The sequence below is a fragment of the Callithrix jacchus genome, chromosome 2, assembly GCF_049354715.1.
Source record: "Callithrix jacchus isolate 240 chromosome 2, calJac240_pri, whole genome shotgun sequence".
NCBI classification, from domain to species: domain Eukaryota; kingdom Metazoa; phylum Chordata; class Mammalia; order Primates; family Cebidae; genus Callithrix; species Callithrix jacchus.
Genome location: NC_133503.1, coordinates 85,795,464 through 85,822,324, shown reverse-complemented (window position 1 = coordinate 85,822,324; position 26,861 = coordinate 85,795,464). Strand labels below are relative to the sequence as shown.

The 26,861-nt window shown below is 33.7% G+C and overlaps 1 protein-coding gene across 17 annotated transcripts in view; it reads left to right on the top strand.

Annotated features, from left to right (window-relative positions):
• CSNK1G3 (casein kinase 1 gamma 3) overlaps nucleotides 1–26,861 on the top strand; it is a 103,672-nt gene that overhangs the window by 12,325 nt on the left and 64,486 nt on the right. For 12 of the 17 annotated variants that reach the window (XM_002744653.5, XM_008991609.5, XM_078364988.1 and 9 more), the window contains exons 2-3: nucleotides 18,394–18,819; nucleotides 26,492–26,532. In XM_002744653.5, coding sequence (XP_002744699.1) covers nucleotides 18,642–18,819; nucleotides 26,492–26,532 — 219 coding nt within the window. In that variant the 5' untranslated portion in view covers nucleotides 18,394–18,641. The remainder of the gene's footprint in view (nucleotides 1–18,393; nucleotides 18,820–26,491; nucleotides 26,533–26,861) is intronic. The other 5 variants (XM_078364993.1, XM_078364991.1, XM_078364990.1 and 2 more) reach the window with 1 other exon arrangement.

Genomic DNA, 26,861 nt, shown 5'->3' with positions numbered 1-26,861 from the left:
GTTTCTTTAACAGTTGTTGAAAGCTCTAGTGGGTTTTTGACACTAAGTTTTTAACTTTGGTCCTGTGGGTCCCACTGTAGTCCCAGAAGTGTTATGTAATTAGGATGCTTGAGATGGAAAATGTTTTGGGTAACTTTGGCATACCTGAGTATTCATTGAACACACTTTTTAGTCTTTGGGGTTACATAATTTTACCTTTGCACATGATAACTTCATACCAAAGCACCTACTGGCAGCCCTCTCTTTTACATATCTTGACTTCCTTTTTTAATAATAGGAAGAAGCAGGGGTGTGGTTGCAATGCCTCCGTTTTAGTTTCTTTAAATTTCCTTAATTGTTTTTAAGACTTCATGGCAAATATATTTATATCTGCCTTGGCTTATTGTTATTATTTGCCTCCAGTTCCTATTCCCATACTTTCTGACTCTTCTCGTTTCTTCCTCTTCTTCCTCCTCCCCCACTTTGAGTTATTAACTTATTTATAATTAACAATCAGTTATACTGCTAAGTCTGTTCCATGATGAGAGTTGACACTGTTAACGTCATAGTTACCCAAACATCATTACCCTTACATGAACCTTTTAAATTTGTGGGCTTTGCATGTGCTAGGCTATATATTAGTAGTTCTGTATTTTTATATGTTAGAAAATTATCACTGAAGTTGAGAAGAACGAATGTAACTTTTGTTATGAGAACCATGTGTAATACAGCCACTGACTTTTCTGAATGTACTTTCTCATTTAGTTAGCATTATAGGGAATGACCTGATAGATAAATTAGAAAATTGAAGCATACCCTTTTACCAAAATATATTTTATTTTAGTTTTTTTTATTTTAGTGACAAACTTTACAAAGTAGTACTGTTTTCTCTGTGTTTTCTAAACATATTCAAATCTTTCCTTGTTAGTTTAGGGCTCTCATTCTGAACCTCTTATGCAGAAATGTCTGCAAATCTGTTGCTGAGGATAAGGTTGTTTGTCTTCCTTGTTCTCAGTCATAATTTTTCCAGTCACTTCAGTTTTTCCCTTTTAATTTGCATTCTATTATCTATTTATTAGAATTATTTAAAAATAAAAGTAACTTTCTCTTAAGTGGGGGGTTTAGGGACTCTTCTTGTTTAATGAAGAGAATGTGTTTTGTGACCTCCTTTAGTGAATTTCTTTTTCTTCTGGCTCATAGCTTTGTTTTGAAGAGTTGAAATCACTGTGTAAATGACCTTTGATTTGTGGAGTGTTATTCTACCTGTAGTATCTCTTAGAGCTATAAATTGCCTGTCTGCCCATAACCTCTTTCTCCTTTATTTGAAAAAGTGGTGATTATATTAATTAATATTCCTAAGTTTCTAAAAGATTGTTCAGTCATTCATTCATTTATTCACTATTTAAGAAACTTTTAATCGATGTTGACTGCTGTGTGTTATGATAGATAACAGGGAGACGGAATTGAATGAAATGACTCTTCCTTGAGGACATAAGATTAAAAAATGGAGTATCTTAATGTTAAAGAGTGAAAACATTGTCCCATATCTTTCCTTTAAATTGGCAGTGACATGTAGAGGTTTGATCAGATTCAGTTTCAATTATTTTTATTGCCATTGGGAAAATCAAAGTTTATATAGGCTTTTTATTACTTCTTTCCTGGTGATTTCACTGTTTAAAATGGCCTCCAATCTTACGGCTGATGTGCTGCCTAGTGGTCCTAAGTGCAAGAAAGGTGTGATAAGGCTTGTGGAAAAAATTCATGTGTCAGATAAGCTGAGTTCAGGCATGAGTATAATGCTGTTGGCTGTTAGTGCAATGTTAATGAATCAGAGTTATATATTAAGTGTCTTGAAAGAGAAACATACATAAAGCAAAGCTATGTTTCAATTGGTTGAGAAAATCTTGTGACCAGAGACTGGCAGGAATATAACTCTGTATTTTTCCTGGGAGCAGTGGTTCAGTATTTGTGGTAACTTTATAAAACATAACTGCTGATAAATCAGCTGGTTTTTGGTTTTCCTGAGATAAAAAAGGACATTCTTTAAAATCAGTATTAAAAGTGTACTACAGAAAGTTGTGGGTAATGGAAGTAGATAGATCATTAAGAGTCTGTGAGATCTTTTTGGGGGCAAGTTCCTTACTGTACTTCTAGCACCTAGACCTATGTCTGGTAGATGGTAAATAGTAAATATTTATTGAATGAAAATAAGCATTCCAAAATTTCCTTGATTGCTTACACTTTAAATTTTGTAGCATAGTTACGATTAGGGTTTGCAGTGTAATTTCTGATTATAGATAGTGAGATGACCTGCTCACAGAGGTTGGTATGGTAAATATTTCAGTAATATAAATTTAATTTGACCTCTGCTTGATTTTTGATTCCTGTCATTCTTAAAGATGAAGGTACTCTTTGCTTCTCTGTGTTTATGTATAATACATGCTTAGGAGGGTGTGCATTTTCAAATTAAATATTTCTGCTGGGTGCAGTGACATGCTTATATCAGTACTTTGGGAGACTGAGGCTGGCAGATTGCATGAGCTCAGAAGTTTGAGACCAGCCTGGGCAACATGGCAAAACCTTGTCTCTACTAAAAATACAGAAATTAGTGTAATGGCATGCATCTTTAGGCCCAGCTATTTTGAGACATGTTCATGCCATTGCATTCCAGCTTGGTGACAAAGTGAGACCCTGTCTCAAAAAAAAAAAAAAAAAAATCGTAAATAAAATATTTCCTCCCCTTCCAAGTATTGAGAAACATGGGCTATGATAAAGGGTATTACAAATCAGAATGTATATTCACTTGTGGAAATGAGCATAGAAGGCATAAAAACCATTTTGAGGACCTGTGAAACAGTCGTATTGTAGTTACTGGAGAACAGTGAAATCTGAATAATTAGAATATTAATTTAATTAGACTTCCAGTAATATTTATACGTAGGAAATTTAAATTTTAATAAGGTTTCTCATTTAATAATTGACTTAATTATATTACGATATAGTATGTTTTGATGATACTCCTGTGCCACAGTACAGTAGCTTTTAAACTGTAGAAATACTTTTTGATTACTGACCCAGTGATACATGTACATTCATTTAAAGCCTACACATCTTGTTAAACATGACTTACCCTTATTACATATGTGCATTCCATTTTCTTTCCTTGTCTCTACAAAAAATACAAAAATTAGTGTAATGGCATGCATCTGTAGGCCCAGCTATTTTGAGACATGTTCATGCCATTGTACTCCAGCTTGGTGACAAAGCGAGACCCTGTTTCAACAAAAAAAAAATTGTAAGTAAAATATTTGATACTATTTTATTTAAAATAAAATAAAATAAAATAAGTTTGGTACTATTTTATTTAAAAAACTGTTGTCTGAAACCCATTAAGTTGATTAAATGGGCCACTAATGGGCCCTGATCCACAGTTTGGAGAACGTTGTTTAAACAAAACATGGTTATAATTTTTAAAAGCTAGAAATTCCTGGGTCTTAATAGGAATGTACAAAGACATCCCTGAAATCAAGTTTCAAAAATATAAAGTGTTGTAGATGATAGTTTCTAAATCTTTCTGGGATAAAAAAAAGTTTCTGTAGTATGTAATTACCAAAATTGATCTCCATTTTTGACATTACAGTTAATGATTTAGCTTTTAAAAATAAGTGTTTATTCTTTTCTTAGACAACCACAGTTGAGCTAATGCCAGAAAACCAGTAACTGGGACACTTGCTGCTAATAGAAGCATGTGATGTAACGGCTAGCCATCACATCACAAATATCCTTAATGATTTAAATTTTGGAGAAGGCTGAAGACATGTATGGTAATATAATTTTTATAGAGACTGTATAAAGCATTTGAAACACTGATGAGTTGTTTCATATACTAAATTTGGAGTTTTTCATTTGAGATAACAAAGCAGTGGGAAAACAATGCTGTAATAAGTAACATTTGACTATAAAATTTGATTTTTAAATTTCCAGTTATTATAAATTTATATATGTAAACAGTATTGAATAACATGCTAAAAATGAAAAAAATACCTATAGGAACTTAAGTGCTTAATATTGATACAGTCTTAGACTACTTTCTCGGTTTTATCTAGTTTGCAGTCTAAGGAGATCAGTTGGCTCTGTCAAGTCCTAAATTATTGGGCCATGTGGATGAGAGAATCTGATTTTCTGTTCTATGTTTTGAAGATTCATCAGTGGTCACCAAACTATAAGTATGCTAGTGGCCTACGTTTCTCTTCATATAATCAGTTACGTCTAACATTTTCTGTATTTAGCAGCTCATTTTTGTCTTTATTAGTAGATATTACTGTATCAAAATTGTAATTGCTAAAGCAAGTACTTTAGTTACATTTGTTCATTTATTCTCAAAGATAATTTTAAAAAGCATTAGTTTGAGGAATTCTGGTCTTTTTAATGTAGATATTTAAGTAAGTTAGTAAACTGAGAATAATTACAGACTGGAATAGAAGTTGTAAATATTTTATTACCATTTATTCAAACGTGGTTACATGCTGCATTAACTAAATGTATGTCTGTTATTTTTAGTAGTAGATGGATTAATGTTTCAGTTAAAAAGGCAATATCTCTTGTAAAAATTAAAATATAAAGGCAGTATAAGTAATTATTTGTGTTACAAAAAATTGTAAGCAGGGCATATTTCTGTGAATCTTCTCTCAGTAGTTTTTATTTTAATGGATGCCTAATTTTTAAGTTTTCAAGATGCATTTTTCCATTCTCTTGTTATTTTTGAATCTATAGCTTCCATGAGGGAAATTTTCAGTTTTTATCATTGACTACCTCTGCAGGTATAATACAATACTAAGATTATTGGTAGGACTTTTTAGCAACTGGTATAATTTTAATGTACACTCTGAATTTTGTAGCCAATTCTATTTCTAACAATATTTTTGTTTTTGCCTGACTACCAGAAAGTGCAAAAATAAATTTGCTTTGAATGGGTACTGAAACTCATGGTATATTAGTATTACATAGTTTTGTTTCCAAGATGATTTTACTTCTCTCCTGATTTCTTTATGTAAATCTTTTCTTCATCCTTTTTGTACTGCCTGTATTATAAACTGCCCTAAATAATTTTTTATAACAAGGTTGGCTTTTAAATAAAGTACAGATATTACTTAAGTTTTTAGGAAAGATTGCTTATAAGACTATATAAAGGAATTCAGGGAAAAAATAACAGTATACTTTTCAGTGGTTCTTAACTTTTTTTTAGGCTCACATAATCTTTCGATATCAAACCTGTTGAAAGCTATGGATTTTCTCTTTAGAAAATTCTCAGGAATTCTATGGATTTCAGGTTAAAGAACTCCACAACTGTGTACACTATTATTGATGGAGTCTGTTTTCATTAAAAGCAAGCAAACCAAAGCAAAAACTGATTTGTAGAGGCACTTAATACTTTATACTGTTAAGTTTTTTGAAATACTCTTTTTGAATTTGACAGTGTTTTTTACTTATCTTTAGGATGCAGGTTACTCATTTGTTGATAGTAGAATTAATAATTCTATTAATTTAATGCTGGTATATGGAAAAGAAACATAAGCAATAGTCTCTTGCCCCTTATTTCTAGTCTTTGAATTTTTCAGTAGATAGAACCACTTTTAGTTATTTCAGTTTTAAAATGCTTCAGGTGGTTACTTTTATGAATTCTAAATAATAAGCATACACTTTTCTCTTTGATATTGTGTCAAATTTTTGTATTATCTTTTAATTCTCCACTAAGAATGAAATTTTAGCTCACATACTCCTACTTTCCCTTCTGTCTTTAAGCGTTTGGGTAGTTATTACGTTTACTTCAACTATTACTTACCATTGATGCTTCAAATAATGTTCTTACATCTCTATTTCTTGTTCTAGTGAATTTTTAGGTTATCCCTTAACTGTACTTTGCAAGATGCAGATGCTCTTGCTCGATCCTTCCTTTTACCTTACCTATTCCCCATTAACAGCTGAGCTTCTGTCAAGTCTCAATTGTAGTGTTATTTTAACACTATCAAGGTTGGCTAAATTTATATTCTTTTATATAACTTTTATCTTGATTTTTTTTTGCTAAGATTGAGTTTAAAAGTTGAAAATCAGTTATCTATGCTTACAGTATTATGACTAGCTTTTGAACCAAATAATGTGATGGAGTTTTTTTTCTTTCCTTAACATTTTGTGGCCCCTTTTTGCTCCAGCTCAGGAAAATTTTCTTTGATTATTTCGTTTTCTTAATTTTCTCTGTCCTTCCTATTGATTTTTATTATTAGTTGGAAATTGGAAGCATTGGATTGTCTTTTCTTCCTTTATTTTATATGTCTTTATATTTTTGTTTTAAATATTAGGATTATTCCCTTACTTTATTCTTGCTTATTCCTTTTAATGCTATTTTAAAAATTATATTTGTATGTTATTTTACTTCTCAAAAGCCCTTGGGGCTAATTGTTTTTAATTTTTGCTGCTGTTTTTAAAGCTATCTTCTGTTCTTCAAATGATCTGCTTCCCCCAGAGGTTTTTTCCTTTTCTTAAATTTGTATTTTTTTTTTCTTTTTGGAAGAGGGTGTTTTTCTTTCATGTTGTTTGCTTTCCTGATGGAAATCTGGTGGTACTTGATTGTCAGTTTATATTTGTGATTGAGGGATTAGGCTAATATTTCTGGGCAAATGGTTTACGTTTTTTTTGCTGTTCTGCTTGTTCTGCTGTTTTTTTTCTTTCTTTTTAAATCTCTTGGGATCCTGTACACAGATGGGGCTCATTGACTAGAAATGTTTAGAGACAGAAATAACTCATTTGTTAATGTACAGTCAGTGTGCTAGGTTCAGGGATCATAAAGTTACATGTAATAGAGTCCTTGTCATTAAATACAACAGGCAATTATAAAACTACATATAATATAAGAACACCCTTAGAAATTTCCAAGTCTAATCCTTCTATTTTATAATTATTAAAATGAACTTAAACAGATTAAGTGTTTTGTTCAATGCTATATAGCTAATTAGGATCTAAATGGGATTCCAGGATTACTTGTGTTTCATTCTATGCTCTTTATAATAGCACATAGTCTGGCAAGGAGTATTAAAGAGGTCTAGAAGCAGCTATCAAGGATCCCAAGACCTGGGAGAATTGATGTGTTGGAATAGGATACAAATCTTTGGGACTTAGGTATAAGAGAAGGTTATGCTACCTTATATAAGACTCAATTTTAGAAAATCAGAGCTAGAGATTTTTCTTAAGGGCTTGATGAAGTAAGCAGCCATTTTGGCAAAGTCCACATGGCAAACTATAGGCAGCTTCTAGAAACTGTAGGCAACCTCTAGAAACTGAGGGTGGCCTCCATTTGACAGCCAGCAAAAAGCTGGGGCTCTCAATTATACACTGCAAGCATGTGAATTCTGTCCAGTCTGAAGGAGCTTGGAAGAAGACTTTTTCCCCACTTCAGCCTCCAGATGAGAAGGTGTCCTAGCCAATACCTTGAGTACAGCCTGAGCAGATCACCCTGGAAGAGGATTTTTTCCCCACTTCAGCCTCCAGATGAGGTGTCCTAGCCAGTACCCTGAGTACAGCCTGAGCAGATCACCCAGCTAAGCTGTGCCCAGGCTTTGATGCACAGAGACTGCAAGATAAGAAGTTTGTGTTGTTTTAAACCTCTAAGTTTTTAATAAGTTGTAACACAGTAATAGAAAACTAATGCATGTGGTTGTGTCCAAGGGTATTGTGTTGTTCAGCATACTACCATTGCATAATAAACACAATGCTTTCTCATCTAATTTGAGAACAAATAACCTACACTCCACTGTGCCTTAAAGCATGACTGTGAAAGTCCACTTTCTATTGGTTTTGATATCCATATGCATTGGTAATAAAAAGTAAGTATAGTGTAGCAGTAGGTGATGTGTGTGGCACTGCTGTCAAGTTATAACTATGCCACTGCAATTTATGATTCTTATCATTTCACAGCAGTGTGAAATGATAAGTATACCACTTGTGGTCTCTGTCGCAACTATTCAACTCTGCTCTTGTAGCACAAAAGCATCCATAACAACATGTAAACAAATTAGCATGGATTCCTATACAATTTTATATATGAAGACTAAACTTGGATTTCTTATTGCTGCATGTTATAAAATGTTATTCTTCTTATAATTCTTGCCCCCTGACTACATGGAAATGTAAAGATTATTCTTAGGTCCAAGTTTGTATAAAAATAAACAAATAGCTTGCAGGTTGTAGTGTCATGACTCTTGGTATAGACAAACATGTAGGCATTTCTAATACTGCCTGATAGGTGCTATGATAGGGAAAAATACTGTAACATACTAAGACTCTTACTACAAAATATTTTAATTAAAATTCTAATTGGTTAAAAGTATTTTTAAAAAGTAAAAAAAATATGTTATTACAAGTTTATGAACAGTGACCTGAATATACAAAACTAGATGAAATAAAATAGGAAATGGCTTAGTTTCTCCCTAAGCACTATTGTCATCTATATATTTTTTATTATTTTCACTTCCCAACTCATGAATGATATCCTAGTCCATTTTCACTGATTTCTTGTCATGTATCTTTATAAGAATAGTTTGTTTTCTCAGTGGATTGCTTTTCAGATATCAAAATGACTTGTTCAATTTTTGATGTTCAATTTTAAGCTCATTACTTCTTTCTTCCTCTCTCTCCCTCCTAGTTTCAGACTTGGCACTTGACTCTGGATCCTCTATTGAGGAAGGGAATTAGGTGTTGTTTCTTCATTCTTCTTTCTTCCATTCTCCCATTCATTAGCTGCCCCTTGCTCCTCTAGGGTTCATGTGGGGTGAAGGAATAGGAAAGGGAAAAGGCAAAAGTCCTTTTTATGCTTTTAAATGCTTCTATTGTGGAACAGTTCTGGTTGTCCAGAGGTTTCATATGGACCTCTTATGTAAAATGAACCAACCCATCTACACATATTTCTATACATAAGTACTTATATGCATGCACAAGCATTAAAAACTTTGGAGCATACACACTGAATGAAAAGTAATGAGTCTTTCTGAGAAGGGCAAGTGGGATAGAGGACAAGAGGTGTGGATATCCCAAGGGATATTTTTACTTTGTTGTATTATTGGAATTCTTATTAGATATAGCATGAGTTTTTTTGATATTTGATTAATTAAACATAAATGAAAAGCTATATATTGAAAATAACATGAAAATTTGCTAAAGGAAAATTACTTCTGTATCAAAAAAGTACAGAAGAGCCTTTTTTTTAAAAAAAGCTTCTTACAGCTAGATAGGAGGAATTAGTTATAGTTTTCTGTACCACTGTAGGATGACTATAGTTAACAGTAATACATAGTTTTAAATAGCTTGAAGGAGTATATTGAATGTTCCTAACACAAAGAAATCATAAGTGTTTGAGATGATGCCTATGCTAATTATAATTACTCTAATGTGATCACTATATAATATGTGTATTGAAACATCACATGTACCCCATAAATATGTGCAATTATATGTCAAATAAGTAAAACTTCTAAAATAAAATATTAAGTTCATTAACTTAAAAAAAATGACATTAAAAAGAGAAATAATCCTATTTGTGGGCAAAGGACATGAATAGGCATTTTTCAAAAGAAGACAACGCACATGGCCAACAGGCATATGAAAAAATATTCAGCATCACAAATCATCAGGGAAGTGTAAATTCAAACCACAATGAGATATCTTCATTCATAATGATTCTTACTAAAAAGACAAAAAAACAAATCACAGATGTTGTCAAGGATGCAGAGAAAAGGGGACTCCTATATGCTGTTGGTGGGAATGTAAATTAGTACAACCTATATGGAAAACAGTATGGAGACTTTTCAAATAACCAAAAATAGGACTGCCACTGGATCCAGCAATCTCACTACTGGGTATCTACCCAAAGGAAGAGAAATCAATATGTCAGAAAGATACTTGCACTCCTACATTTATGGCAACACTGTTCACAATAGCAAAAGATATAGAATCAACCTAAGTGCCCATCAAAGGATGGATGTGTAAGTAGTCGTATGTATATATAATAGAATACTATTCAGCAATAAAAAAGAACAAATCATGTTTTTTGCAGTAACAGGGGGTTATTATCTTACGCTACGAACAAAGTGAAATATCACGTTTTCACTTATAAGTGGGTACTAAAAATGTTTATACATGGACTTAGAGAGTGGAATGATAGAAGTGGAGACTTGGAAGGGTGGGGTGGTGGTGGGAGGAAGTAGATGATGAGAATCTGATTAGTGGGAACAATGTACATGTTTTGGGTGATGGTAAAAGCCCTGAGGTTGACCATATGCAATCTATGCTTGGAATAAAATTGTACATGTACCCCATAGATTTGTACAAAAACAAAAGTAGCATTTTAAGGTAAATTTTATAGTAATAGTATACTGTGGAAAACATACATCTTTAAATGAAATACGCAGTTTTGTGTATCTGTGTGGGGGTGGGGAATTGTTTTTAAAAATCATATTTTGAGGTTCAGTTTATATATAATGCATATATTTTAAATGCCGTTTGATGAGTTTTGACAAATGTATATATCCATATAATTTCCTCCCAATTAAGATATAGAACATTTCTTTCCTTCAGAAAGTTTCCTCATGACACTTTACTGTCAAATTTCCCACCACCCTGCTTAACTGCTGATAGGATTTCTATCACCACAGCTTAGTTTTGCTGATTCTAGAGCTAAATATTACTAGAATCATGTAATAGGTAATTGTTTATGCCTGAATTCTTTTACTCAGTTTAATGTCTGAGAAATTCACCATATTGTTGCATGTATCAGCATTTCATTCCTTTTTAATGCTAAGTAGTCATCTATTATATGACTATACTAATTTGTTTGTTCTTCTGTTAATGCAGATTTGGATCATTTCCAATTTTTTGTCTATTATAAATGAGGCTGCTGTAAACATTAGTGAACAAGTCTTTTTGTAAACATGCATTTTATTTCCTTGGGTCAACATCTAAGAGTGGCATTGCTAAGCCATAGGTGTGTATATTATAAGAAACCATCAACCTTTTTTCCAAAGTCATACAATTTTTACTTCCACCAGCACTTTTTTGAGAGTTCTAGTTCTTCATTCTCTTTTTTTTTTTTTTTTTTTTGAGACAGAGTTTCGCTCTTCTTACCCAGGCTGGAGTGCAATGGCGCGATCTCGGCTCACCGCAACCTCCACCTCCTGGGTTCAGGCAGTTTTCCTGCCTCAGCCTCCCGAGTAGCTGGGGTTACAGCCACGGACCACCATGCTCAGCTAATTTTTGTATTTTTAGTAGAGACGGGGTTTCACCATGTTGACCAGGATGGTCTTGATCTCTTGACCTCGTGATCCACCTGCCTTGGCCTCCCAAAGTGCTGGGATTACAGGCGTGAGCCATCATGCCCGGCTAGTTCTTCATTCTTACCAATACTTGATATTGTCAGTCTTTTAAATGTTAGCTATTTTAATGGCTGTGAAATGATACTTCATTATGGCTTTAATTTATATTTGCATGACAAGTAATGATATTGAGCACAGCTTCATATGCTTTGTGGCAATTTGTATATATTCTTTGTGAAAAGAGTCTGTTTAATCTTTTCTGTATTTGAAAAAATGGAGTTGTTCAGTGAGAACACATGGTCACAAGAAGGGGAACATCATATATTGGGGCCTGTCAGGGGGGTGGGAGGTCAAGACAGGGATAGCATTAGGGGAAATACCTAATCTAGATGACAGATTGATGGGTGCAGCAAACCACCATGGCACATGTATACCTGTGTAACAAACCTGCACGTTCTGCACATATATCCCAATTTGTGTCCTTTGTAGGGACATGGAATGAATCTGGAAACTATCATTCTCAGCAAACTGACACAAGAACAGAAAATCAAACACCACATGTTCTCACTCATACGCGGGTGTTGAACAATGAAAGCACATGGACACAGGGAAGGGAGCATCACACACTGGGGTCTGTTGTCGGGGGCTAGGGGAGGGACAGTGGGGGGTGGGGAGGTTGGGGAGCGATAACATGGGGAGAAATGCCAGATATAGATAACTAGGGGATGGAGGCAGCAAACCAGCTTGCCATGTATGTACCTGTGCAACAATCCTGCATGATCTACACATGTACCCCAGCACCTAAAGTACAGTTAAAAAAATAGTTGTTTTTCTTACTGTTCAGTTGCAACATATTTATACACACTCATATAAAATTAGCCCATTCTAAAGTATTTGTATTTGTTTTTTTAAAGCTATCGCTTGATGGGAAATAATTAATTTTTATGACTTTATTAAGATTTTTAATGATTAGTGATTTTAGCATCTTCTAGAACATTTTTACTGACCTTAAGATAGTCAAGATACTCCTCATTTTGGTTCTGGTATTTGTTTTTAGGTCTATGATCCATTTCAAATTATTATTTAAAAAAATACATATTTGTAGAGACAGGGTTTTGCTTTGTTTCTCAGGTTGGCCTGGCCTCAAGCAGTCTTCCAGCCTTGGCCTTGCAAAGTGCTGTAGTTACAGGCATGAGCCACCACATCTGGTCATGGGTTGAATTTTGTCAAATGTAATCTCTTGTCTGTTGAGATGATCCCATTGGCTGTAATGCCAACACTCTTGAGAGGCTGAAGTGGGCATACTGCTTGACCTTAGGGGTTTGAGACCAGCCTGGGCAACATGGCAAAACCTTGTCTGTACAAAAACCAAAAAAATTAGCTAAGTGTGGTGGTGTGTGCCTGTCGTCTCAGATACTTGGAGACTGGGGTGGGAATATTACCAGAGCCTGAGGAAGTCGAGGCTGCGATGAACTGTGATTAGGCAACAGAGCAGGGAAAAAAAAAAAAAGATTATCCCTGTGGGTTTTCTTTTTTCTGTTAGTTTGGTGAATTGATTTAAAATGTTAAGTCACTTCTAGTATTAAACCCTTTTTGATTATTATTTGTTAAACTTTCTACATATTTGCTTATGTTGTACAAAAGAATTTTTCTATCTATGCTCATGAGAAATGCAGGTTTAATTTTCTTTGCATAAATTGTTTTTGTCAGGCTTTCGAATTAGGATTGTGCTGATATCACAAAGTAAAATGATTATTCCTATGTCCTGAAAGAGCTTTAGATTAGTATGACTTTTTCCTAATATTTGATGAAATTCACCAGTGAAATCATCTTTATGGGAACATTTTTTAATAGATTAAATTTTAGAAATAGATGTGGAACCTTTGATATTTTGCTTCACCTTGTATCCCTATGTTACATTTTTCAAGGAATTTGTCCATTTCATCTGTATTAAATTTATTGGCCTAAAGTTAGAGTCCTTTGTCCTTTATTATTGATAGGATCATTTTGATATCCCTTCTTTCATTCTTCTTCTTGGTAATTCGTATATACTCTTTTGTCTTGATCATTTTTGCTAGGGGTTACAAAGTTTGTTGACCTTTATCAAAAATCAGTTTTTGTCTTTATTTTCTCTGTTGTGGTCTATTTTCTGTTTTATTGATTTTCTTCTCTGGATAATTTCTTTGGAAATTATTGACACTTCTGCTTTATCCAGTTTGCCATTGAATGTGTCTAGTGAAGGTTTTCATTTCGGATATGACAGGTTTTATTCAAGGGTCTCTTTTTTTTCTTTGTTCTGGTATTTATCCATTTATTAGCTGAGAATTCCTGTTTTCGTTCACTAAGACCATATTTTCCTGTAAGTTTATAACTATTAGTAATAACTATTGAAGTACTTCCCCAACTCTTGTCTGATTTGCTCTTTTCTCTAGCTGTTTTAAGGAGAAAGCCCAGATCACCTATTAAAAACTTCTTTTCTAATGTAGGCCTTTAAAGCTTCTGGTTTCCTGCTAAGCATTAGAATTGCAAATTAGATTTTTTTTTTCGAATTTTTCTTGTGATTTTTTTTTTTCAGCTCATGAATTATTTAAATGTGTGTTTAATTTTCAAATTTGGGGACTCTTCTAGATGCTATATAGCTATTGATTTCTAATTTAATTCTAAAATTTTTATTTTTTTGAGACAGAGTCTTGCTCTGTCTCCCAGACAGGAGTGTAATGATGCGATCTTTGCTTACTGCAAGCTCTGCATCCAGGTTCAAGCAATTCTCCTGCCTCAGCCACCCTATTAGCTGGGACTGCAGGCATGCATCACCATGTATGGCTAATTTTTGTATTTTTAATAGAGATAGGGTTTAACCATGTTTGCCAGGCTGATCTTGAACTCCTGACCTCAAGCTGGGTAAGCCGCCTTGGCCTCCCAAAATGCTGAGATTACAGGCATGAGCCACCATGCCCAGCGATTTCTAATTTAATTCTATTTTGACCAGATATACTCTGTAATATTTTAGTTACTTGAGATTTAAATTATAGCACAGCATATGATCTTTCTTGGTGAGCATTGAAAGGGAATTTTATTTTGCAGTATTTTATAAATGTCAGTTAGTTCAAGGTAGTTGATGGTATTATCTAGATCTACCATATACCTACTGATATTTTTTCTTATACCTTATTGATTACCGAAAGCATTTGATTAAAATATTTTTTAATAAGGATTGCCTTTTTTCATTTTAGTTTTGTTTTTGCCTCAGTTTCCTCATACATATTTATTGTTTTTATGTCTTTCTATTGAATTCATATTTTTATCATTATAAAAATTTTAAAGAAATTATAATTATCTGTAAATTTGGAGTTAATCCTTTGTTTTGATGTCTAGTTTGTATGATAATACAGTCTTACAAGCTTCTTATGTGCTGTTTAAACAGTATATCTTTTTCTATTATTTAACTTTCAATCTATCTGTATATTTGTATTTGTTTATTTATTTTGAGACAGGGTCTCACTCTGCCACCCAGACTGGAGTGCAGTGGCACAATTTTGGCTCACTGCAACCTCCACCTCCCAGGTTCAAGCGATTCTCCCACCTCAGCCTCTCAAGTAACTGGGACCACAGGTGTGCGCCACTACTCCTGGCTTATTATTTTTGTATTTTTAGTAGAGATGAGCTCTCACCATGTTGTCCAGGCTGGTCTTGAACTCCTCAGCTCAAGCGATTCTCCTACCTCAGCCATCCAAAGGGCTGGGATTACAGGTGTAAGCCACTGCTGTGTCTTTGTATTTAAAATAGTTTCTTGTAAACAGTTTGTAGTTGAGTCTTTTTTTTTTTTTTATATAGTCTGACAATTTTTGCCTGTTTGGGGGAAAATCTGGTCTATTTCATTTTATGTGCGTTTTAAAGTCCATTGTGTTATTTGTTTGCTTTTGTCTTGTATGTTCTTTCTCTGTTTTTACAACCAAGTAATGTTTAATCTTCCATTTTATTTCTTGTCCTGGTTTTTTAGCTATTCCTATTGTAACTCATTTTTTATCGTTTGAGCTAGGTATTAAAATGTGCATTTTAACTTATCATTGGCTATGTAGAATTAATGTAGAACCACATAATTCTTCACAAATACAATCTTTTTCTCATTTTCTTTTTAATTTATATAGTGAATAAAATTTATGTGTATTTATTGTGTAGAACATATTTTGAAATATGTATACATTGTGGAATAGCTAAATAGAGCTGATTAACATATGCATTACCTCGCATTTTTTGTGTGTGGTGAGAACACTTAAAATCTACTTTCTTAATAATTTTCAAGAAGGAGTCTTAAAGCAATGTAATTCCATTTACAACTACCCCTCCTTGCCATTAATGTTGTCATATATTTTACTTCTACCTGTGTTATATATAACAGTAAGAAATTGTTTATGCTTTAAATAGTAATTTATCTTTAAAGGAAATGAATACCCATGCATTTCCTTGTTTCAGTGCTCTAGATTTCTTCTTAAAGTTTCAGATTTCTGTCTGGTATTATGTGATTTACTTCAGCTTAAAGGACTATTTAAAAAGCATTTCTTGTTGTGCAGGTCTGCTTGTGACCAATTCTCAGCTTCCCTTCATCTAACAATGCCTTTCTTTCTCCTTGTTTTAAAGAATAACATTACTGGATGTAGAATTCTGAATTGATCAACACCTGTGGGGAAAAAAAGAGGAAAAAGAATTTTATATTGAAAGTTTTTATTCCCCCTTTCATTGCTTTGAAAATATCCTTCCCTTTTCTTTTGGCCTCCATTGTTTTTGATAAGTAGTTAGTTCCCCTATATGTCAAGTTTAGTTTTTTCTCTCTCTGCTTTCAAGATTGTTTAAATTTTTGGATTTTAACAGTTTGTGATGTGCATAGATTTAGTTTTTTTAAAAATTTGTTTATTATGTGATTATTGCTGAGTCAATTTGTAGGTTTTTGTTGTTTTATCAAATTTGGGGAGTTTTTAGCTATTATTTCTTCAATTTTTTTTTCTGCCCTTTTTTTCTTCAGTTAAATATGACTCTCATAGCTATTTTTTAGTGTTAAGTCATGTCTTCCAATTCAAACATCAGGGTCATCTTGGGGTCTGTCTCCTTTGACAGCTTTGTTTCTTGGCCATGGGTTACATTTATGATACTTTACATGTTTGGTAATTTTTAGTAGTATTGTTGAGAGTCTGGGTTTTTGTCTTTTTGAGACTTAAGTTTTGTTCTAGAATGCAATTAATGTGTTCAGAGCTACTCTGAATCCTATCTAGGTTTAGTTTTAGACTTTAGTTGGGACACACTAGAGTAGGCCTTTACTGTTGGATATGACTTTTTTGAGAGTTTTTGTGGTATCCGAGCTGAATGCCTGGGATATTAGTGAGGTTCTTCTATGACTTAATAGGAACTTTAAAGTTTCTCAGTTCTGTGAAACTTCTAGTATTTCTATTCTTCATTTAACACTGTAGTAGCTATTTTCTGCTAGGTTTTTCAGACTATTCCCTTGCACACGTGTAGCCTAGCCTTCTGCCCTACTACCACCTTAACCCACACCACTACAGAACTACTTCATTTTTGATTCTTTGTACTACAAATTCCATTCACTTCAACAGCTGCATGTTCTGATCTATGATCACTCTGTGTTGCCTGAGGCCTCCTTGTGCTGTGGTTAGGAAATTGCTCCTAGCCAGAGAGCTTGGATGAAGGTGAGACTCACCTTTTGTGTTTTTTTCTCAAGGATCACAGTCTGTACTGCCTATTATTTGATGCCTAAAAACAGATGCTTTATATATTTTGTCTAGCTTTCTACTTATTTACAACAGGAAGAGATGTTCAGTATAGTTACTCTGTCATGGCTGGAAGGAGAGTAAACGGAAGCTTAAAGTTGCGTCTGCAAATAAGAGTATGGCAAATAAAACAAATTTAATAAATAGATTGTTAGGAGTAATTGTGGAATCCTAATTAGGGAAAAGGAGTCAGGCTGGTGGGATGGGGGGGGCGTTGGGGGGTGGGATGTAAAAAGAAAAACCTGGAATTTCTTCATTGTCCAGGACACATAGCCCTTCTGCAGAAAAAACTCAGTCTTCCTGTGCCCAACTTATCACCAGACCCTCTGCTGATAGAAAAATACAGGTTAGCTCACTGCAACCTTGACATTATCAATACTGCACATAGCCCTCTCCAGCACAAGAATGATCCTATATAATCCCCGCCAAGCCTTTGTCTCTTTTCAGTCAGCTCCTCTCTTGCTGATCTGCCCATTGCTTTCCTGCAAAGTGTTTTCCTACTTTTTCTAATAAGTCTGCCTTTCTTTACTAACTGTTGGTAAATTCCCTTACTGCCCACACTACCGGCCCCAGTTAGTCACTACTTGTAACAGTAATTGCATATTTGGTGAGTTGCTAAAAATTAATCAGAAAATACTATTTGTTACAAACCTTATTGTGGTTGGATTATATAATTATAAAATTTCTGTAATAGGAATAAGTATTTGATATCAACCCTTGTTTCTTCATTAGTGACTATATTTTGAAATTATAATTTCTTTGATAGCAAAGAACAAGAGCCCACTCAAATTGTTCAAACAGAAACAGGGAAATCGCATAAGGTGCAGAATTACCATAGAAAAGTAGGGAAATCGTGTAAGGGTGCAGAATTACTACAGAATTGAGGTAATTCCCAGATAATATGAATGGGGAAGACTCTTCCAAAAGACTTGAAAAATATTTTGAGTACTGTTTGTCTAATTGAGATAATTTTAAGCTGAAAGGTTTATATTAGTGAATGTATATTGAGTTATGAAACAATATAATTTTGTCCCTTTTTTAATTTTTAAGAAGTAGTTGAATATGTGATTTCTTTGTTTTATTTTTGTCCTATCTTTGGTATTAAAGTATATAAATAAAGGATAATGATTAACTTAAAAGTTTGTACTGTGGTTTGATTTCAATGGGCATCAACATATAGCAGTAATTCTTGCCTAAACTTTTGTTTTGTTATCTAATTTCCCAAACATATATTTTAAAATTCTTAGTTGACTAATTTCCTTTTCTTAATATTCTAGCTCTCTATCAATATCAGCTCACATCATTGAAAAGATAATTTTGAAGACATGTTTTGCTGAAAAGACAACTGAGAAAAATTTTACGAATGGGATGAACATGCTCCAGTTAATTGACTACCTACTGCAATTTGAATGTTAACATTACCCATCTGGTACAGTTACCTAGTGATGTACCTGTTTTCACAATACCCTGTTTCAGTGTGCTTGTCTTGATTAAAGAATTCAAAGTGGAGTACCGCAAACTTGATATGGAAAATAAAAAGAAAGACAAGGACAAATCAGATGATAGAATGGCACGACCTAGTGGTCGATCGGGGCACAACACTCGAGGAACTGGGTCTTCATCGTCTGGAGTTTTAATGGTTGGACCTAACTTTAGAGTTGGAAAAAAAATTGGATGTGGCAATTTTGGAGAATTACGATTAGGTAAGACTATTTTGTTTATTCCATTACGTTAGAAGCACTTTAAAAATTGGAAGATACTTTTTAATGAAAATGATTTAGTATATAAGTGTTTAGTTGTTTAATGGTTGTGATAATTTTAAAGAATACAGATGTTGGGAATTTCTTTTGTGCTTGTATTTTCATGTGTAAGAAATTCTCTAGTATAGGAATGTCTACTTTAACCATCCAGAGATTAATCATCCAGGTGATGAGAAAACAAACAATTAAAAAGGCCCAGTAGGCTGAAATAGCTTCCAGTAAAGCCTTTGCAGTTTTCTTTAGGAATGATATTTAGACTACTTTTTCAGATTCAAAAATGTTTAGTAATTCATCACTTTTGGGGCATGGATGTGGCTTAAAGTCAAGTTAATATACTGAAACTGCATACAATTAATGAATTTACATCATTGTAATTTAATTTTGTTTTTTCTACCCTTCTGCTTCAAGTATGTCTGGGGTTGGGGCTCAAGAGTCTATATTCTTAACAAGGGGCTCAGTATTGATTCAGGTTGTTATAATTAGGGGAATTTGGGAAATGCTGGTCTAATTAAGCTTCCTAATTCTATATTCAAGGCAATTGGAACTCAATGAGGGAAAGTTAATTGTCAGATGTTCACAACAATTTAATGGCAAGCTCAGGATCAAAATCTAGGTCTTTTAACTCCTAATACAGTAGTGATGTAGCTTTTCCATTGCAGAAAACCAAGCAGGAGGGTGGGGTGGCTATAATGGTTGTATAGAAGTCAGTATTCAGGTACCATGAGTGCTCTGGTCAGTGGGCCACCAAGAGTGAACTTTAGATGTAAAAAGAAAATTTGACTTTACAGTTTCTCTTAGATTCAATCCTGCTGCTAGAAATAAATCCAATTGTATGTTTATCTACTCGATTACTACTCCATTTCATCTTGTGAAGTACCCTAATCTGTAGTTACTCCTTCATCTTATTAGTTTTGTGTAGTTGATATACATTAAATATTTGAATGAAGCAAGCCAATATAAGGCAATGATATAATTTATATCTAGTTGTTACATGATGTTGCTGGCAGACTCTTTCATATTTAGTAGGGATTCAAATAAGGGGCAGTGTTTTATGTTTTATTATTTGAAGGATATTGAATTAGATACTTTGAAAGCTCTAAATTATTTCAGACTTTGGAGTTAGAGAAAACATTACTTGTTTATAATCTGTTATTGTGTATAATTCTCAGTAACATCCAATACCTATTACATATTTATCATGTACCAGGTACAATTAGGCATTGATGATATTCTGGAAGAATATAAAAATAGTGCTTTATGGAGCACATAAATCATTTAAAGACTCAGGGCCTCAAATTTCTCTTTATATTGGGATCATTTCCACTTCCTAGGTTATTGTGATGATCAAATTTAGATAATATTGTGAAAAGACCGACACTATACTTGCATATACTTTGGCCATTTTTATTCAAAATCTGCTTCATATGGTTTATTTCAAAATAACTATACACATACACAGATACATATGTATTTGTGTGAATACACACACATCCCCATATGTGGCATGTGTATATAGGTGTGTGTGTGTGTGTGTGTGTATTCACACAAAGCTAGTTGACCATTTTAACAAGGACAATGTGAGAAACTATATGTACCATACTAAAACAGCAGTAAAACACCCCTTTCTTTTGCAGTGTTTGAATAAACAGGAATAGGAATATGATGGCTTCTTAGTATATCAATCTGTCTTCCTACCTATCTAATCTATCTATGGGTCTTTGGTGTATATATACATTTGTGTGTGTATATATATATATATATATATAAATTTATTTGAGTGTATTGTCTCTGTGTCTGTGTTTTATATATACTTACAAGATACATATAATATATAGATATAGACTAATGATTTTATTCTTCCTTTTTCATAGACTACTAAAAGGGTATTTTACTGCTTTTCAAAAAGCCCCAGATGGTTTCTTTGTTAAGAAAATGTTATTGTGAGCATTATTCTTTCTATACCTGCACAAACACTAACCTTAAAAGCTTGTTTATATTCTTAAAATACTTTCTTTAAAACCTCATTAATAGATACATCTTGAACATTTGATTTCTGGTACTGAAATTTTATGTGGTTAATATTGGGTAAGAAAGACTATAAGTTACACATGTTATAGGTAAGTGATTTTCAGTAAGGGCGCAATTGGTATTTTGGGCTGGATAGTTCTATTTTGGAGTAGAACACTGTTCCAGGCATTGCAGGACATTTAAAACTTCAGACCTGTGGTTCTTGGCATGGTGGTTCTAATCTATCATCCCAGTACTTTGGGAGACCGAGGCAGGAGGGTGGCTTGAGGCCAGGAGTTCAAGACCGGCCTCCATAACATAGTGAGAGCCTGTCTCTACAGAAAATTAAAAAAACTAGCCAGGTGTGATGGTGTATGCCTATAGTCCTGGCTATTCAGGAGTCTGAGGCAGAAGGTTCACTTGAGCTCAGGAGTTTAAAGTTGCAGTGAGCTATGATTGTGCCACTGCACCTACGTGATAGAGTGAGATGCTGTCTCAAAAAAAAAAAATGATGGTGAGATTAAAAAAAACTTGGTAAGCATTTAAAATAATAATTTTAAATTATGTTTATTTACTTTTAAATTGCATTTAAATACATGTATTTATCATTTTTATCTGGATTCTGTTTTTATTTTAAATTGAACAGGGCCAGGCACAGTGGCTCTAATCCCAACAGTTTGGGAGGCTGAGACAAGCCTTACCAACATGGTGAAACCCTGTCGCTACTAAAAATACAAAAATTAGCCAGGTATGGTGGTGCACGCCTGTAATCCCAGCTAATCGGAAGGCTAAGGCAGGAGAATCACTTGAACCCGGAAGGTGGAGGTTGTGGTGAGCTGAGATCGTGCCACTGCACTGCAGCCTGGGCAAGAGAGTGTGAGACTCTATCTCCAAAATGAAAAAAAAAAAAAAAATTAACAGTCAGGAATGTGGGAGCATGCTTGTAGTTCCAGCTACTGGAGTGGCTGAGGTAGGAGGATCACTTGATTCTAGGAGGTCGAGTCTAGCCTGGACAATGTAGTGAGATCCTGTCTCTAAAATAAATAGGAAGAAATAAGGAAGGTGAATTGATGTGCAAATGTTCCTCAACTTAAGATGGGGTTGCATCCTGATAAAACCATCTTAAGTTGAAATATCTTAAGTTGAAAATGGGCATTTTATAGACATAATGACATTGGAAAACTCAAAACACAATATCCAGAAAATTCTGGCAATGCAGTACACTGTAGAATATTGATTGTTTAGCCTCATGATTGTGTGGGTGACTGACAGTGTCACCTCACTGCACCTGCCCAGCATTGAGAGCTAGTATCATGCTTCTTATTGCTTATTTTGACCTTATCCAGGAAAAGATCAAATTTCAAAGTATGATTACTATTGAATGCATATTGTTTTTACATCATTATGTAAAGTTGAAATATCTCAAATTGAACCATCATAGTTGAGAACCATCTGTTTTTGTAGTTTTATTTTATGTGTTGGTAGTAAGATTTGCATTCTTTATTGGTAAATGTATTTCCAATTTGGGCGGTCAAACTCCTAGGAATGTTTTTGATAGTCACTCAATAAGACCAAACATAGCTAGCTAAAATACAGGGTTGATTGTATTACATATGTGTTTTTATTTTTCTGTGTATTATGATGTTTTGACGTTTTAAAAATTTTTTCTGGCTGGGATGAGATTGCCCCTCTAGGGGTTAACCAATTTTTAGAGTTAGCAAAAAACTCAGTTGGGAGCATGCCTTTGATGTGCACATTAACCAATCCACAGCCCTTTTCTATCTGACCCATACATCCAGGAGGCAGTATTCTTTTACCTTATCATCCCTCCAGGGCCACCTGGCAGCTAGAGACCCATTATTATAGCCCAAGGGTCACTGGCATTATTCAAACTAAGTAATCCTTAACCATTTTCCCTGCCTGGCCTTGCCTTTCCCTTGGAAACTCCAGTAAATGTTTGGCCTCGTTACTCTGCTTGCTCTTGTTTCTGCCACCTAACCAAAACCTAGTGCTTTCCTTGTGACCCTGTGTGGCATGCAGTGTGACTTCTTCTCCAGAATTTGTAAGTATAATAACCTTTATTTTCGTAGAGACTTTTCTTTGCAATCTGTGGCCACATCTGACTATAATATAAAAGAGCATAGGCCAGGCGTGGTGACACACTCCTGTAATCCCAGCACTTTGGGAGACCGAGGCAGGTGGATCATGAGGTCAGGAGATCAAGACCATCCTGGCCAACATGGTGAAACCGCGTCTCTACTAAAATATAAAAAATTAGTTGGGTGTGGTGGCTCACACCTGTAATTCCAGCTTCTTGGGAGGTTGAGACAAGGGGAATGGCTTGAACCTGGGCGGCAGAGGTTGCAGTAAGTCGAGATTGTGCCACTGCACTCCAGCCTGGTGACAGACTGAGACTTTGTTGCCAAAAAAAAAAAAAAGCACAGAAGAGAATATTACTTGTTGGTTTATGAATAACCATACCTGAAATGAGATATTGTAACTTTTGACATAATTAAGTATACCACAGGAGCTTCCATAACATCTTATTTTTGTTTTTTTGTTTCTTATTCCTACAAAGCTAATAACACCTTATTTTATTGTTCGTATTTGATAATTCCTTTGTTGAAAATTTTGCAGGCCTTACAGTATATGTATCAAATAAATATGTAGATTTGGATGGGTTCATTATTTTCATGCTTATTGATTTTTCTACTGTTTCTAACTGAAGCTATTATAAAACTTATCTGAAAAATGTAATAACTAAGGAATAGACTGTAAAATGGTAACAGATAAATCCAGTATATAGTGGTTTCAAGCAAATGGCTTATTTTTATTTTACGTGACACAGACCAGAGGGAGAAACCCAAAGTGTCAAGGTACCTCTGCATCGTTCATATGTGACTTCAATCTCTGTGTACAAGGTGATTGCTTTAGATGTTTCCATCTCCCAGCCTGCAAGAAGAAAGAAAAAAGGACAGGAGTATATACATTCCTTCCTGGAAGTGAGGAGGAACATACCTAATGTTCACTGACATCCCGAACTTAGTCACACGGCCACGCTAAGCTGAAGAGAGGTGGGAAATGCCTTAGCTGAGCATCCATTTTCAAGCTTGCGCATTCTATAGGGGGAGAATGGCTATTGGTGGGTAAATAGTTGTTTCTGCTATAAACATATATATATATGGATTTTGAAGAACATAGTTTCTGATAATTGCCATCTCAAAGCCACAAAATCGGTAAAACTATATTTTCAAGTTTAATATGTATGACACAGTGCTTTACTGGAAATGTCTTTTAAAATTAGATTAAAACATCACTTAACTGGCACCAGTTTACTTAGATTTTTCTCTTAATGGGATTCTCTCTACATGCACATTCTGTCCCTTTCACTCACACCATACATAAACACGTATTTTGTGCATCATTTGTTTGTTTATGTGTATGGCAAATACTGATTAAAAGTCAACTATGTGAGGCTGTGGGTATATGCTAGGTGACAAAAATGCACTCGTGTTATTGCTTAATCTTTGTTCATGTTTATAACGGTGACTTTCAGCAAAATGTCTAGGATTTAAAAAAAAGATAATCCTTTTAGGAGTTAGTGCTTTCTGCTGTGACTTAAAAGGTAGACATTGGAACATATAAAAGCCAATAAAAATGGTACTTTTAGAGGCATTTGGTATATTTTGATACTTTGAGATCTGTATTTAACCTAACTTCTTGTCCTGTGAAGTTTTTTCCCTGTGGACTTGTGAATAGACAACATATACAAAATAGTTATGAAAGGATAATAATATGTTTAGGAAATACAAATTCTGTCTTGGAACTCAAAACCAGAATTGTCTCTTTGTTACTTAGACAGTTATTTGAGATTAAGTTCTTCATTGTGAATATCATTAAAATATTCACTATATAAGGTTACTAGAGGAAACCTAACTTTTCATATATAATGCATTTTTGAAAATGTTTATGGAGGTACATCTAAATGTTGAAATAATTGACTAAAAATATGAAATATTCTGTCATTTAAAAAATATGTATATAGGTTCAGTACATATATGAATAGAGCTTAAAGTTGACCACTTTTGGAACTTCTATTGAATGCCATTTTTTTTGCCAACTGTGTTGAGTTTGACACCTATATTACTTAGTGTTAATATGAATATTTCTTTTTTCTTTTTCTTTTCACTCAATTTTGTGCAATAAGGACAAAATTCAGAAAAGTATTACAATATTTGTATAAAAAGCTGGAATTTTGCCTAGAAGTTTTACTACCATTCATCAGCTGCTGTATGGAAGGAGGTTTGGGCTATAATGTTGGAAAATCACATGTGTCAAAGTTGATGATTGCTTCTTCTGTGTTCAGTAGCCAATGTGATTAGGGCCATTTACTCTTACTGTTAAAAAAAAAAACAACTATTATCATTCTGTTTTCTTCACTATAAAAGTAATACATGCTATTTGAAAAAATCCTGGAAATTCAGAAATCATGTACTTTTTAAAATTCTTTTTAATGTACTTACACATTAATCAAATTATCTTCATATACTTAGTGCTTCCAAAATTCTCCTCAGTACTCTACTTTGTCTACAGATGCTGACCAATTGGAATTTTCTAGATTGTTTTTGATTTGCCAATGCTAAAGATTACTGTAATTCATTTGAATTCTTTACGAGTTAGTGATATTAAATCTCTGGTGATATTAAATATATAATGTAATCAAATCTGTATAAAACCTTATGATCTTTATGTATATATATATTTTTTTTTTGGAGATGGAATCTCACTCTGTTGCTCAGGCTGGAGTGCAGTGGCACCATCTCAGCTCACTGCACCTCTGCCTCCCAGGTTCAAGTGATTGTCCTGCCTTGGCCTCCTGAGGTGCTGGGATTACAGGCATGTGCCACTGCGCCTGGCCATGATCTTAATTCTTATGCTCTAAAAGTCCTTAATATATGGATGCGATAAATATTTTTTCTTGTTTTATAGCTTATATTTAACTCTTAAGATATTTGGAATTAATCTGGTTAAGGTGAGGCGCCAATAACTGTTTTTGTCCTCAAAGTGGATAGTTTATCAGAGCTAATTACTGAATGTTTTTAAATATTATTTCATTTTCTTTCAGGTATTTTAAATGTATTTAATACATTTACTTGATTAAATATGAGCCTTAGTAAGATTACGTCTCATAATAATGATGGATTTAAAATGAAATGATAGATTTCATGGTTGGGAGAATAATTTGGTATTCTTATATAGGAGTTCTGGTTTTCAAATTTTTTAAGCATTCATTTGACAATTGATTACTTTCTAAGTTATATACAATATTCCAGTGAAATCAGAATTTTACCATTTTTGTAAGTGGGCTGTTAATATCTGCAGTGTTTATTTGTATCACTTTCTACTTTGAATCTCAGCGAAATACTAAATGTATCATTGAGTTGATAATAAGTTTAAATATTTCCTTGTTAATTTTTTTTGGTGATACAGAAGCAAAACCCATGCTTTAATTAAATGTATTACGTGCTTTTTTTCAGAGTACAGTTTTATATAATGTATCTTTAAAATAAATTACTGGCAGAATCTGATTTTTTATTTCTTTTTCAAGGGAAAAATTTATACACAAATGAATATGTGGCAATTAAGCTGGTAAGTTTCTGTTTCTTAATTTTTCTTAATTATTTCCTTGTTACTTTTTACATTATTAACTTATATTTTAATCATTTTTTGTTTTTAATGTCATTTATAATTTGGATATTTATTTGAAAGTTATATGCATAGCTAATCTTTTGTTGCTAAGCTCCTAACATCATCTTTCTCTTAAAGTATATGGTAATGTGTAGGACATTCATGTTTGTCTGTACCACAAAAACTCAATCCCTTTACTTTGGCAGCATCACGGAACTGAATTTTTGGATCTTGGCCCTATTTTTAATTTAGGGAAGGAATTTTAATTGGTTAAAAATTAACGAGATTTT